The sequence below is a fragment of the Podarcis tiliguerta genome, assembly GCF_965153285.1.
Source record: "Podarcis tiliguerta genome assembly, chromosome: 8".
NCBI classification, from domain to species: domain Eukaryota; kingdom Metazoa; phylum Chordata; class Lepidosauria; order Squamata; family Lacertidae; genus Podarcis; species Podarcis tiliguerta.
The window spans coordinates 42,572,645-42,586,796 of record NC_139541.1 but is presented as its reverse complement, the minus strand read 5'-3'; the positions used below and the strand labels follow the sequence as shown (position 1 = coordinate 42,586,796).

General features: G+C 43.3%; 1 protein-coding gene across 1 annotated transcript; it reads left to right on the top strand.

The window, feature by feature from the left end:
• Positions 1-1,916: 1,916 nt before the first annotated feature.
• Positions 1,917-13,144, top strand: CA7 (carbonic anhydrase 7). Its single transcript, XM_083452009.1, has 7 exons — positions 1,917-1,973; positions 4,243-4,440; positions 7,080-7,198; positions 7,576-7,671; positions 9,219-9,281; positions 10,206-10,361; positions 10,801-13,144. Exons 1-7 carry the CDS (start codon positions 1,934-1,936, stop codon positions 10,921-10,923), a joined length of 795 nt encoding a protein of 264 aa, XP_083308135.1. The 5' UTR covers positions 1,917-1,933; the 3' UTR covers positions 10,924-13,144.
• The last annotated feature ends 1,008 nt before the right edge of the window (positions 13,145-14,152 follow it).

The window sequence follows — 14,152 nt, the reverse complement described above, 5'->3', positions numbered from 1 at the left end:
AATGTGGCTATACTGCAGAAGATCACTATATACCCCAGGTTTGTTCATGTGAACAGCGATGACATGATCATGGGGAAATTACCGTGTAAAACTCCAGTGACTTGCAAAGTTAATGGAATTGCAAACTGATTTTTTCTGGAAACACAGAAATGAGCACTTAAAGTATTTTGGAATCCACTTCTAGATTTCCATAAGTAGCTTTTGCATCATGTGAAAGATGACATAAGATGCAAAAATTAAATGGTAAAGGAACTTTGGGAGGATGGAATAAAATGCTGCCTGAATGTAGCCTAGGAATGATTGTACCATATATTTGTATAAAGGCATGATAATACCCTCAGTTTTGTTTCTGATTCCTTTCCTAATGAATTCTATGGAAGCTATGGAATTCACTAGATGTAGTGATAACTGCCAACCTGGACAGCTTTAAAATATTAGACAAAACCCATGAAGAATAAGGTTGTCAATGGCTAGTAATGATTATAGATTTAATCTTCCCTGCTGGATTGCACTTCATATCTGCTTCCTCACATATTTCAGAGGTTCCGGGTTGAATGCTGTTTCTCATTAACTTTTTCGGTTATAGTGACTTATTTTATCATGTGTCACATAAGAGATAACAAATATAGAAGGAACTAACCTTTCACTACCAAGTTAAATTGCCCCTCCAAGGACAGGCCCCAAGTGGGGGACAAGAATCAAGGTTCTCCCTTTTACTGCACAATTGTACATGTAAGCCCCATTGAGTTCTGTGGGCCTTACTCCCAAGTAAATGAGTATAGGACTACAGCCTTCTACTTGCAGGATGCAAATGACTGATGGAGCATTTTCTCTGTTTTTAGCCTAGAAATGCTTCACATGTTTCCAGGCAAAACTGTCAATTTTGGTTTTTTCCAGTTTCTAATTTTTCCATGTCAGTTCATGATTACAGTGGTACCTTGGTTTGCAACCGTTTTGGATTACAACCATGTCAAACCCTCCCTGAAGTGTGTGTCCCTTTTTTTGGATTACAACCAATTTTTTTTAGAGGCCCCATTGGTGAAAGCGCACCTTGGGTTACATCCTGTTTTGGTCTACAACCAGACCTCCGGAACGGATTGTGGTTGTAAACCAAGGTATCACTGTATAATTATTATTATTGTTAATAATATAAACATGGGGGCTCTAGGTGGTTCCATCTCCCTAAAAATTTGGGGGGAGGTGGGGGTCCTGGGAGAAAGCATTCTCTTTTGGTGACTGATGATGTATCTCTTTACCCTAGCCTTTGCCAGGTGAGATGTGTGTTTTCAAGACCCACCCTATTCCTGTGAATGTAATATGTTTTAACTCTTTTTAAGAGGCACTGACGAGATGCACTGAATCTACCTATATTGCACACAATCGTTGTTGCATCAATAGCCCTTATGGAAGACCAGCAAAATGAAAGGAGCTGTGTGTGTGTGTGTGTGTGTGTGTCATTATCTATTAACAACAACAACAATAACAACAACAATTATATCCTGTCTTTTCTCCCAAAGGAACCCAGGGTGGCAAACACACAAATAATAACAAATTAAAACATATAAAGACAATTTCAATGCAGATCCAGAAAGATCTCTACTTAAAAGGCTCAGTGGGAGAAGAGTATCTTCTGTAGGTGCTGAAAAGACAATAGAGAGAGCACCTGTCTAATATTTGCCACGAGTGAATTCGAAAGGGTATGCGTAGAATTCCAAATCCCCCATCACAAACCACAGTCTAACTGGGTATCTCTTTTTCTGGGATCATATTTTAAACAGCCCTAGTTGTACACAGTGGCCTCAGGAGCAGGAACTGCTGCTGCCTCTTTAAGAGACTGACACTGTCCCACAAGTGAGCTATTATAAAGGCAGGTAAGCTGCAGCAGCTCGGATTAAAAGAGCTGGCAGCAAAGCAGAACGAATCCGCCTGCATAATGACCGGTCATAACTGCTGGGGATATGGGCAGAAAGATGGTAGGTTATATGCAGACCCTTCCCCTTCTGCTTTGAATCCATCCCATCCTTTCTTTGCTCTTCTGCTTATTGCACTTATTGCTGTACTCCTTGCAGATGCCGACTGCATGCCACCTTTCCTAGAAAATCGGCAAAGTGCAGCAGGCACTTAAGTGGTTAACCAATAAGCAACTGTTCAATTATTGCTCAGAAGAGCCACAAGATTCATTGCCTTTCTGCATGCTGGGGTCAAAGCATGACTTGCCTTTGCAGCATCTTCTTGTAAGTTTATTCTTCTTTCGAGAAGTGCAAAGACACCAAGTCTACTGACCTTTGTCCATGACCTGTGCCCCTTTGAAGGGCCTTTCCAGATAACCTGCTGGTCAGCAATATGTACCTGCATGCCAATCAAGCATTAGTCGGCATGCAAATGGAAAATGGGGTAGCCTTTTCGTGGGAGGAAAACTGGAGAGAAAATGCATGCTCTAGCATTGATCAGGGAAAAGTGCACAGCATTAAAGCAAATCTATAGAAAAGACAGTGGTACCTCAGATTAAGTACTTAATCCATTCCGGAGGTCCGTTCTTAACCTGAGACAGTTCTTAACCTGAAGCACCACTTTAGCTAATGGGGCCTCCTGCTGCCGCCGTGCCGCCGGAGCATGATTTCTGTTCTCATCCTGAAGCAAAGTTCTTAACCTGAAGCACTATTTCTGGGTTAGCGGAGTCTGTAACCTGAAGCGTATGTAACGTGAGGTACCACTGTAAGTCCTCACAAAATGTTTGAGTAGAGGCAGGGGAGCATAGCAATTCTAGTGTTTACCATTATTTAAAAGGGCTACTTGGCTACTTCTGTCATCAGATTGTCATCAGGAGGGTGAATGAAGGTAGCCCAAAATGGCATTTTCATGGACCAATGGTGGAACACATTAGAGGTTTGCATGCATAAGATCTCTGGGCAAATGTTTGGCTTCTCATGTGAAAGGTTTTCAAATAACATGCCTGGGGAAGATGTTTGCCTTGGAGAGCCTCTCCCAGAAAGCATATATGTGCTGAACTAGATGGTCCAGCTACCTCAGTGTGAAACAGCTTCATGTGTGGTCACTGTTCAAAAAAACACAACAGTTCACAGAAAAACTGCGGGCGTTAGAGAATAATGCTAGGAAAACACAACACAGCTGCCCATGGAAGGAGCCATATTTCCAAGGCAGAGCAGCACGCAATACTTTGCATATGTAAGATTCCAAGATCCAGTCCCTGGCATCTCTGGGGCACCAGGTGGTAGGGAAGACCTCTGTTTGCCAGGCAATGTAGACAATACATTGGAGATGGAGCAATTGTCCTGCTGCAAGCACTGGCCTCTGCAGCAGGGCAGGCAGCGCTAACCTGCTTTGTGTGCAGGGTTTAGGCTGACTGGGCTAGCAAAGCAGACATCCAGTGTCACTTCAGGAACGCTTAGCCTGAGACTGAGCCCTGTATAGGAGCAAGAGTTCTCTGCTTTCAGTTAAAGGGCCTCAGCTCCGAGGGAGTGGCAGAGACTCTGGTTCTGGAGTCCTCTGAGGCAGTGTAATGTCCTCAAGTCGCAGAAGCACAGGCTCCACTTGTGTGGAAGTGCTGCTGGGACTGCAAGCAATTCCCCATCTCACTCAGAATCCTCAACCTCATCTCTTGAATGGAGCTTGCATGCTGACAGTGGGCTGTTGCCCAAGGGAAGGGGAGCAGAACAGGTGTCTCCCAAACCCACTGGCTACACAGAAACTGGGATGGTGTTTGCACACATGCCACACAAATGAAAATATTGAGGCTTTATTCCAGTTCTTTCACAGAAGTCAGGACTTTTGTGGTAGAAAAAAAAAATTATTACATTATTCCAGAATACTATATTGGTGATGTCATGCAGCAGCATGCCAAAACAATCTGGAAAAAATACACAGCAACTATGCCACTAGAAATGGTGTGTTCAGAAAAGTCCCTAGCTGCTGCAAAAGCAACACCTGGAGGGCTACAGTTTGTCACCCTGGTGTAGGCAACACTGAGTAAGATGTACCAATGGTTCTAATGCCCTTTGCCTGCCATATTTCACTAAAGTTACCTAGTCAGTAAAACAATGTTCGACTAGTCTGATTACTTCGGGTTTTCCCATATAAGTCTTACTGAGACAAGCTTTAGTTTGTCCCCTGTAAATGATGGAATGCAGTACCCCAAATCCTTCTGAGGATAACTAAAAAGCCACCTCACAATGTCTGAAGGTAAGAATGATGTAACAGTTTTCCCCTTTTTCCTTCTCAAAGGACCTCCTGAGTGGTACAAGTCCTACCCCATTGCCCAAGGAAATCATCAGTCTCCAATTGATATAATCCCCACACAAGCCATTTATGACCCCTGCCTGAAGCCCCTTAGCATTTCGTATGAATCGTGCTCATCTATCGACATCTCCAACAATGGGCATTCAGTCATGGTAGACTTTAAGGACGTTGATGACAAAACGGGTAAGTGGTGCATGTTATGTTCAGTGAGGGGGAGGCGTCAACGAAGTTCACATTTAAAGCTGAATCTGTCAAATAGGCACTTTCCGAGATAATATGAGAACTGAAATACAGCCATTGTTCAAAATTCATACTTCTTCAAAAATGCATGTATTTGGGGGAAAGTGTGCACAAAATGAATACTGTAAATTAGTGAAAATAACATCGAAAAATGCGTTATGCTAGGATTGCAAAAATATGTACAGTAGTCAAAACTGTACACAAAAATGTGCTTCTTAGAAGAGATTTGCATGAAAAGGAGAGGAAGGAACGATGTTTACTTTCCTCTAAGCCCCCTTGGTAGAGAAATGATATTAACATGTAACAAACAATTCCCTCTATTTTCAAAGTGCAGAGGTGAGTGTGGATCATTCAGGGGCCAAAATGGCACCATCCATGCAAAAGGAGGGAGGTATCAGCGAGCTTGGAGGAACTATAAAGTTTGCAGAAGTACCAAACATTATTTAGAAAAAGAAAGCCTGAATGGGAAGGTAAGAGCAAAAACAGTCCAATGAGGACACCATACACTTAAAGCCTATTGCTTCCCCCAGAGAATCCTGGGAACAGTGGCTTACCCCTCGCAGAGCGACAATTCCCAACAACCTTCACAAAGCACAGTTCCCAAGATTCTTTGAGGAAGCCATGTATGGTATAGGCATGACCACATGTTCAGAACACAGGCTGGCTATTAGAGAACAAAATGGAAAACCAATTGGGATGGAGAATGGAACGGAATACCCACACTGCAGCATTCTACTGCAGGCTCCACCTGAAATGATTTCCTTGATTGGTGATTTTCTTTGGGAAAACAGCACAAGGAGAAAGAGTTAAAGAGTTAATCCTTCCCTTCTCTTCCACCATCACACCCACAATCAACTCTCTCTATTCTTGGGGCAACACTGGAATTAGGGGGGAAAGCCAGATCAATCAGATACGTGGGACAGAGGAGAACTGCTGGGGAAACTTTGCTGGCCCGTTGAATTTGTGTCTGTGGGGAGCAGAAGTGCCCCACACTTCTTTAGTCTGTGCCTACACACTGGTATGGTGCTGCTCCAGGTTTTTTCCAGCCAGGAAAGATGCCTTAAAAGCTATAGTTACAGAGCAGCTGAGTCTCCAGTGACAGGTGAGGAACGTCCATGGTGCCATTTATCAAGTACAGTATTAAGTTGCAGCCTTTGGAATACGTAAGACTTAACTTGTGAAGAACAGTAGTAGATGCCATTCAGCGAATCCTTCATTTACAGTGGTATTTAGTGACAATGAATGGGGCTGTAATGAATCCATTCTCACTTAAGCTTAAGTAGGGTGCTTCTGTGCTGCAATAATGCATGAGGTCAAATCCATGTCTGAGTATATGCTTGTGCATTATATGACAGGGGTGGGCAACCTGTGGCCCTCTTGATGTTGAGCACCTCTGTCTGCGCCAGCCATCATGGTCAGTGGTCAGGGACATGGGCGTAGCTGGGGGGGGCAGGGAGGGGCAGCTGCTTCTCCTAAATAAAAAAAATACATAGCAAACTGAAGTTCTGCCCCCCCTAAAAAAAGGCCTGCCACCCCCCAACAAAAATCCTGACTACACCCATGGTCAGGGATGATGGGAGTTGTAGTCCAACAACATCTTGAAGACCTGAGGTTGGGGAAGTCTGGTCTGCGATATCACAAGTTCTTCTAGTGCACACTTTCAGTTTGCACTGGGTTGTCATCACTCAGGCTTGGCTCCAGGTGTGCCCTATTGGCAGGGTGGGAGTGTCCCCAACACAGAGGCGTAGCTGGGGGGTGCGCAATGGGTGCCACACCGCAGGGGGTCCCAAATTCAATCCCTAACAGGGGAAAGACCAAATTCAATCCCTAACAGGGGAAAGACTCCTGCCTGAAATCCAGAAGAGTATAGACCAGGCATGTAAAAGAAGCTCAACAACCTCAATCCTTAAAAAAGGTCAACAACTTTGGTCAACCCTCATGCATGTTCATTTCATCAAATCTAGCCCTCTTTGAAAAAAGTTTGGGCACCCCTGGTATAGACAGTAATGAGCTAGTGGTTGATATTTAGGAATCTCTCTCTAGTTTTTGGGGTTGAATTTCTTTGTGGATTTATTTAATTCATTATTTAGTTCCGCCAGTAGATGGCACTGTACTTAGGTATATGTGGATGGAATCTGGCATTTTCTTTTACTGGTCTGTTCTTGTTGAAGAGAGACTGTATCTCTTCTCTCTTTTTTGTAAGCAGCTTATAAGAAACTTGCGATGTCAAGAATATGCTACCTGGGTTTGCTTGCTTTCCTCCTCCCTCCCTGTACATTTCCTTTTCCTTTTCGTGCTGTGTCTTTTTAGACTGTAAGCCTGAGGAGCAGGGACTGTGCTTATAAATCTGTAATCAATTCTGGGAGCCCTTCTGGCAATGTGAATACCGGTACCATCTGTAAATAAAGCAGATACAGTATTGCAAAGACGTCTTCAGCGCTCACTTATCGAAAGGGAACCAAGCCTTGTTTTGTTTCACCTGGGACTTTCCCCTGTTAGAGCTATTGAGGTGGGTGGAGGGGTGTATAATATGGTCAGTTTCATGGAAGCCAGTTGCCAGTTTTCTGTCTTCTTGGTTGCAGCGGTCAGTGGAGGGCCACTGGAAGATCCTTACAGGCTGAAACAATTCCATTTTCATTGGGGGGCAAGCCAAGACTCCGGATCAGAGCACACCATTGATGGCAACCCTTTTCCTTGCGAGGCAAGTCATAAATCTTGGATGTCTTTTAAACCCCCTTTTTAAATATACAAACTTGCGCTGGGGTTGCAGAGAAAATCATAGGATGTCAGATTTCTGTGGTCTCCAGAAACCACACCAGCGATGGAGAAGCAGGGCCAGCATCAGTGCTGATTTCGGGTGAGATCTCTCCCAAAATTTCACTTGAAATCAACACTGATGGAGCTGCCACTTCTCCATCAGCAACTGATTTGGCGGAGCATGTGGTGCAGGCAGTGGTGGCAGGTATGACGGCCCAGGTGGCAGCGGGAGTGATGTCAGAGCAGCACTCTCTGTTTTGCCTCAAGTGACAGAACAGGGTGTGCTGCCCCTGAATACTGATGTTTGACTTGTCTCCCCAGCTCCATTTAGTTCACTGGAATGCTAAGAAATATGTGACCTTTGAAGAGGCAGCAGCAGCTCCAGATGGCTTAGCAGTGATTGGTGTTTTCTTAGAGGTAAGAGCCACAAAACTTGTTGCACTTAGAAATATAGAAGTGTAAGGTTGGAAGAGGATGCCAAGATCATCTTGTTCACCCACCTTCAGTGCAGGAATCACAGCTGAAGAATCCCTGATTGATGACCACCCAACATCTCTTTAAAAACCTCCCATGAAGGTTTTTATTTCTTTTAGTGGTTTTTTAAAAACTTTTTATTATGTGTGTGGCACCACCAACGTGCATGACACTGTATAAGAAGACCAGTCTTTGCCATGAGGAGCTTAGTCTAAAATTCAGCACAAGGGAGAGTATAGAGCAGCGGTGGCGAACCTATGGCATGTGTGCCAAAGTGGGAACACGGAGCCCTCACTGCTGGCACACGCGCCATTGGCCCTGTTGTTTTTTCCATTTGTGCTCACACTCCTTCCCAAACTACTGTGTGCATCCACTGCTTAAACCAGCAATTGTATTCCGCGATTGATCTGTTTTTCAATTGGCTACGGCAGTGGCTGTTTCTGATTGGGTGTAACAGCGTTCATTATTTGACCCTCGTGATTTTTTCCCTGCACTTTTTTTAGTGCTGCATGGTAGTTCCCAGCTAGTCGGGGAGTGCGCCTGGTGGGAGGGGGGAAGAGGGAGGGAGAAGGCAAAAATTGTGGCGATTTTTCTGTTCTGTCTCTCCCAAAAAAGCTCAACAACTTTGGGCACTTTGCGATAAATAAGTGGGTTTTGGTTTGCAGTTTGGGCACTCGGTCTCTAAAAGGTTCGCCACCACTGGTATAGAGGGAGAGTAAAATGAGAATGAGATGCATTCAGCTAAATTGCACACAGTTAGAGGCTCTGGCTGCGTAAATACTGTACCATACTTTTAATGCACGTTTCAAGTGCATGGCTCCCCTGAAAGAAGCCTGGGAATTATCATTTGCTAAGGAAGCTGACGGTTGTAGGTCTGTAGGAGTAAACTACAGTTCCCAGGATTATTTCAGGGAACTCATGTGGTTCAAATGTATGGTGTGTCTACAGCCTAAGTTTCAGCAATGGATGAGGTTTAAGGCAGGGATGTAATGTGGCCCTTGGCTTAATTTCTACACAGTAGCTACAGTATCTGTTCAGAGCTCTGGCAAGTGTGACCTGTCCTTCCCCCAGCCGCCTAGGAAGAGAGGAAGGAAGGAAGTGGCCGCACCCACTGCTGGCAGGCAACCCCAGAGAAGATGCAGTCCCCAAAAGAAAAAAAGGTGGTCCATCCATGATCTAAGTCTAGAGGTTGTACCACAGAAAAAATGGCTTTGAGGAAAGGAAGAGAGGGGGCAGGTGTTTTGGAAGGCAGGAAGGAAAGAAAAGAAAAGGAGAAAGAGTAGAGTTGTCCAAGACACTGGGGAACCTCAAAAGACTCTTCCCTTTTTCTGGTAGCATTTTCCAGGCACTTGTTTCAGTGTTTGAGGGGGAAATAAAACGCTGAAAAACAAAGCGGTGATAGAGAATGGCAGCTCCTGGTTTGTTGAAACTCTTCCTTTTTTTTTGCAAAATCCACATTCTTAGGCATCTCTCTCATTTTAAACTCTTAGATTGGAGAAGAACATGCCAGTATGAACAGATTGACAGATGCCTTGTACATGGTCAAGTTTAAGGTAAGTTTAAAATACAAATGCAAAGTTTGTTTTGTGTCATGGAAGACTGTTCAGAAACTCCAATTGGTCTAGAATGTGGCAGCCATGATGCCAGTGGGACTGGGTTGGTGGGGCACACAGGAGAGATCCTTCTCAGTGGCTGCTCCCAGACTTTGGAACTCTCTTCCTAAGGAGGCCAGATTGGCTCCCTCCTCATCGTCCTTCTGCCAGCAGGTGAAGTCTTATTCTAACAGGCTTTGGCGAATTGACTGTTTTTAAGGAAAGGCCTTTTAATAGCGCTGTACTGTTTTTACTATCTGTATTTTAATCGACTTGTTTTAATTCTATTATTGTTTAATTGCTTTTAGACTATTACAGTATATTTTGTTTTTAGCGTTTTGTATTTTATCTATGTGGTTACAATTTGTGTACGCCACCTTGAGTCCCAGTCTGTGGAAAAGGCAGAATATCATTATCATCATCCCATTACACCTACCCCATACCCGTTGCATTGGTAACCAAATCATTTCTGTGCTCAGGGTACTTCAGACTGTCACTGTTTTTGGGTGGGATTCAACCATACACCAACAAATTCAGCTTGTGCAACAAATCTGCTTCCTCCCCAAAATAAATCTTGATCAACGCTGATGTAATTAAATGACCTCTGAAATTAATATGATGCAATGCTTCCCATAAATATCTCCCCACCTGGAATTTTGCGAAGTCCGAGTCTTACATGTTAACCACTACACCATGATGACACGTCATGTATTTTTTTCAGTTCCCTTCTCCTTTGTAGCTAAATCCAATATTTGATCAGCTATTGGACAAGAGCAATAGCTTTGCTTTGCTTTTGCAGCTTCCAGAAGGTTTTGTAAAAACAATTTAGTTTGTACCTTTAATTTCTACTTTTAATTTTCTAAACCATGCCCATGCTTTTCTCAGGGAACCAAAGCCCAGTTCAAGTCTTTTGACCCAAGCAGCCTCCTGCCCTCTTGTCTCGATTACTGGACATATCCTGGATCCTTGACAACACCTCCTCTTAATGAGAGTGTGACCTGGATAGTGCTAAAGGAGACCATCAGAATATCTGATAAACAGGTAAATCTTGGGTGGCAGAGGGTGAGGGGCTGTCCTTTTTTTGCACAAAAGCACCCATGCTGTCTATTCTTCAAATCCTGGACACCACACACACAAAAATGCTATTTTATTTACGAACATATGGGGGGGGGGACCCAAGAAGGGAGAGAAGCAGCCTTGAAGTTTCCCATCAGTCGTTAGCACCTGGACAGCAGACTGTCATGGCACCTGGTCACAGTCTCCCTCTACAGTGAGATAGATTGCATTTCTGTGTTAATTAATTTATTTCTATAGTTGCAGCTATCAATTAGGATATGCAAATACTATGCAAATCTGTGTCCTCTTTGGTCCACTTTTTGGGCAACATGTAAATTGCCATCCTAAATCCATTTGCGTTTTCCTTTCTTCATGAGCTCTGGCGCGACTTAAACAAGTAATATCAAGTCCCCTGAATTTACAGATGGAGAAATTCCGTACCCTCCTCTTCACCACAGAAGAAGATGAAAGAATCCAGATGGTGAATAACTTCCGTCCCGCTCAGCCTCTTAAGGGAAGAGTGGTTCGTGCTTCATTCAAGGCTTAAGGAGGTCTGCATGCATGTAGGAGAAATAACAACTGAACATCAACACATCCAAAGGGCTTCAATATCGGCAAACAGAAGAAAATGGATAATAGACCTGCAGCTTAGAAAACCGTCTCAGTGGAACCCTTGAAAATCCAAAGTATTGGATCTTAGCATGGATTAAATGAAAATATACGGTAATGTACCGTGCCCGTGCTAATCTGGGCTCCCTTCCTAAGTACTGAAAATTACTTTCTATTATTATTTTTCAAAATAATACCTGGGACAGTCCTTATTTTGCAGTTAGGTCTCTTGGAGCAAACTCCTCAATCTGTCATTATCTTCCAATGAGAAAAATGGTGGGGGTGTTGTGTAAGGTGTCCTGGGAACCTTTCCCCCCCAAAGGGTGGGATATAAACCCTTAAATAAATACAGTGGTACCTCGGGTTAAGTACTTAATTTGTTCTGGAGGTCTGTTCTTAACCTGAAACTGTTCTTAACCTGAAGCACCACTTTAGCTAATGGGGCCTTCTGCTGCCGCCGCACCGCTGGAGCCCAATTTCTGTTCTTATCCTGAAGCAAAGTTCTTAACCTGAAGCACTATTTCTGGGTTAGCAGAGTCTGTAACCTGAAGCGTATGTAACCCGAGGTACAACTGTAATTAGGCTTTGGAAGACAGGGGGTGGGCATGGTCCTTATTGTAAGAATCATCTTATTGCATCTGTTTGATGGACACAACTACAAAATAAGTTTCTAGCCTTCAAAGTAGCAGAGAACAGTGTATTGAGGGCACATCTGAGGGCTCAGAGAGCAAAAGGTGCCTTTGGCACTCACAGCATGGGGTTCTGCTCCCTATAAAGCTACTTAAAGCAGTCCACTTAAACTTTTGCAAACACTAGATTCTGGGAGAAGCCAACGAATTGCAACTGGAAGAAACTGTTCAGATAAAGCATATAAATCTGGCTGTTCTGATATGATGAGTTCCTCGCTGAATTTAGGTGACTAGGTGTTTCAGATCATTGTAATTCTACTGAACATTCTGTTTTATTCATAGTATAAGTAAAGGTCCTGGCTGGAACAAAATGTTGCATTGCGGAGCTCTCCTGTTCACTGCACCTGTCAGCCAGCCAACCAGCCATGCCCTCCTCCACAACGCTCCATTCCACTTCCCCTCCCACCCAGTTTTCTGGTCCATTTCACTTCCAACAGTTAGTCAGCATTCTGTGCCCACTCAGCATGCTCAGTCCTCATTGGGATTTCTTTGTGTTTTCCTCCACCCAACAAGCAGCAACACCTATGGCTAAGGATATAGGAGAAATTTAATTCAGTGTACATTTAAAGCTGAATCTATAAAATTTGCACTTTCCTAAACAATATGCATACTGAAGCACAGCTAACCTTTGAAATTCACACTTTTCCAGATGTTGTGACGCAGTTCTCCAACCAATAAAAATGCATTTATTAGAGGAACGTGTGAATGAATATGATGGTATCAGTGAAAATAACATACAAAAATGTATTATATTAGGGAAATTGCTTGACAAAATGTATATGCTGGTCAAAACTGCATATAAAAGTGTGTGTTTTTAGGAGACATTCACACTAAGATGCTGATGAATTTTAATGAGGATTCTTTTTAAAATGGCAAATTACTGCAAAAGGTGGATAACTGAAGTTAAGACTGGGAAAAAAGAGAAGCTTAAAGAACCAAAACTGACAGATCCTTCCATCCCTCCTTAAAGCCTCAACATCAGAAATAGAAGGAATGGTGAATGCAGGCAGATTCAGATGTGGAAGAAGGGACTCGCCAATGAGCAGCTGAACAGGCATAGCAGACACTGCACTGGCACAAAGTTGTGCCACACTAGACAAAAGGATTAATGTCTCCTGGTCAGTTGACTGTCACAGTCCAAAGATAAAGTAGCAGGAAAACTTGGGAAATTGCAATGAAAAGTCTTGCAGTTTTTCTGATTAGAATTAACAGGACACCAGGGGCAATATTTTTTTATAATCATAGACATTTAATAGTTGTGCTCTTAGGTATTCTTATAGCAGTGAGGCCTATAAAAAGCAAAAGGAAGTTTTGCTTGACTGAAACTATGGGTTGCTTTGTTGCTCTTGACTGAACTCCATTGCCCTTCATGGTACATATATTTTTGTTCCAATCGATCCTCTTCAGAGTTGTACCTGATGTATTATAAATCTGACTTTGCACAATAAAATAAAAAAAGGTTCAACCTAATTGTAATCTACCCTCACTCATTTTCCTGCTGATCTATAATGTTGATGCTGTGATATATTTCCGAAGCTGCCCTCTCTTCATCAAAATAAATGAGAAATGGGGGAGGGATTCAAGCACATACCGTGAATTTAGGTTTGTGCAGTTGAAGTGGATTAAAGTGTTCTGCTGCTCTAGCACAACAAATTCACTTTAACAAATAATCTGACTTTTTGCCCTTTGGAAACAGGCAAGAAAATGCATTGAAAGGTGTAGGATGAACAAATAACTAACAAGAAGATGCAGAAACACCTGCAAGCATATCAGGAGGAATAAATAGACCTGCTGGGTCTACCTGACAAACTGTGGAAACAGGAAACACAATAGTACCTGCTTAACATCTTCCTAAAGGAAGATGGGGAGTCACAAAATTGCAGGCAGACTTTCAGGCTGTGCCCACACCAGACATTAAACACATTCCGCCAAAGAATCCTGGGAACTGTAGTTTGTTAAGGGGGCTGGATATTGCAGTTCTCACAGTAAACTATGTTTCCTAGTATTCTTTGGGAGGGGTGTGTGCTTTAAATATGTAAGCAGCTGTAGTTCATATTTCTGTCAATAATGTTCGTCTCATAAAGAACCCTCTTAATTAAAGTTCTGAAGAACTGCAGGGCTCCCGAGTTAGAAAATCTCAGCTTTTTTATGAACATGAAAAGATGCCTTATACTGATTCATTCCATTGTTCCATCTTGCTCAGCATTGTCTCACAGCCTTTCTTAACCTTGTGTTCCCAGATGTTGCTGGCCTACAACTCCCATCATCCCTGACCACTGATCGTGCTAGCTAGGGATGGTGGGACTTGTAGTCCAACCACAGCTGGGGACCCAAGACAGAGAAAGGCTGGACTCCGTGCTGACTGACAGTGGCTCTCCTGAGTATCAGGCAGGGATCTTTTTCATCTCTACCTAGAGATGCTGGGGATTGAAGCTGGGGTCTTCTGGGTGTAAAGCACATGCTGTTCTACTGACCCAT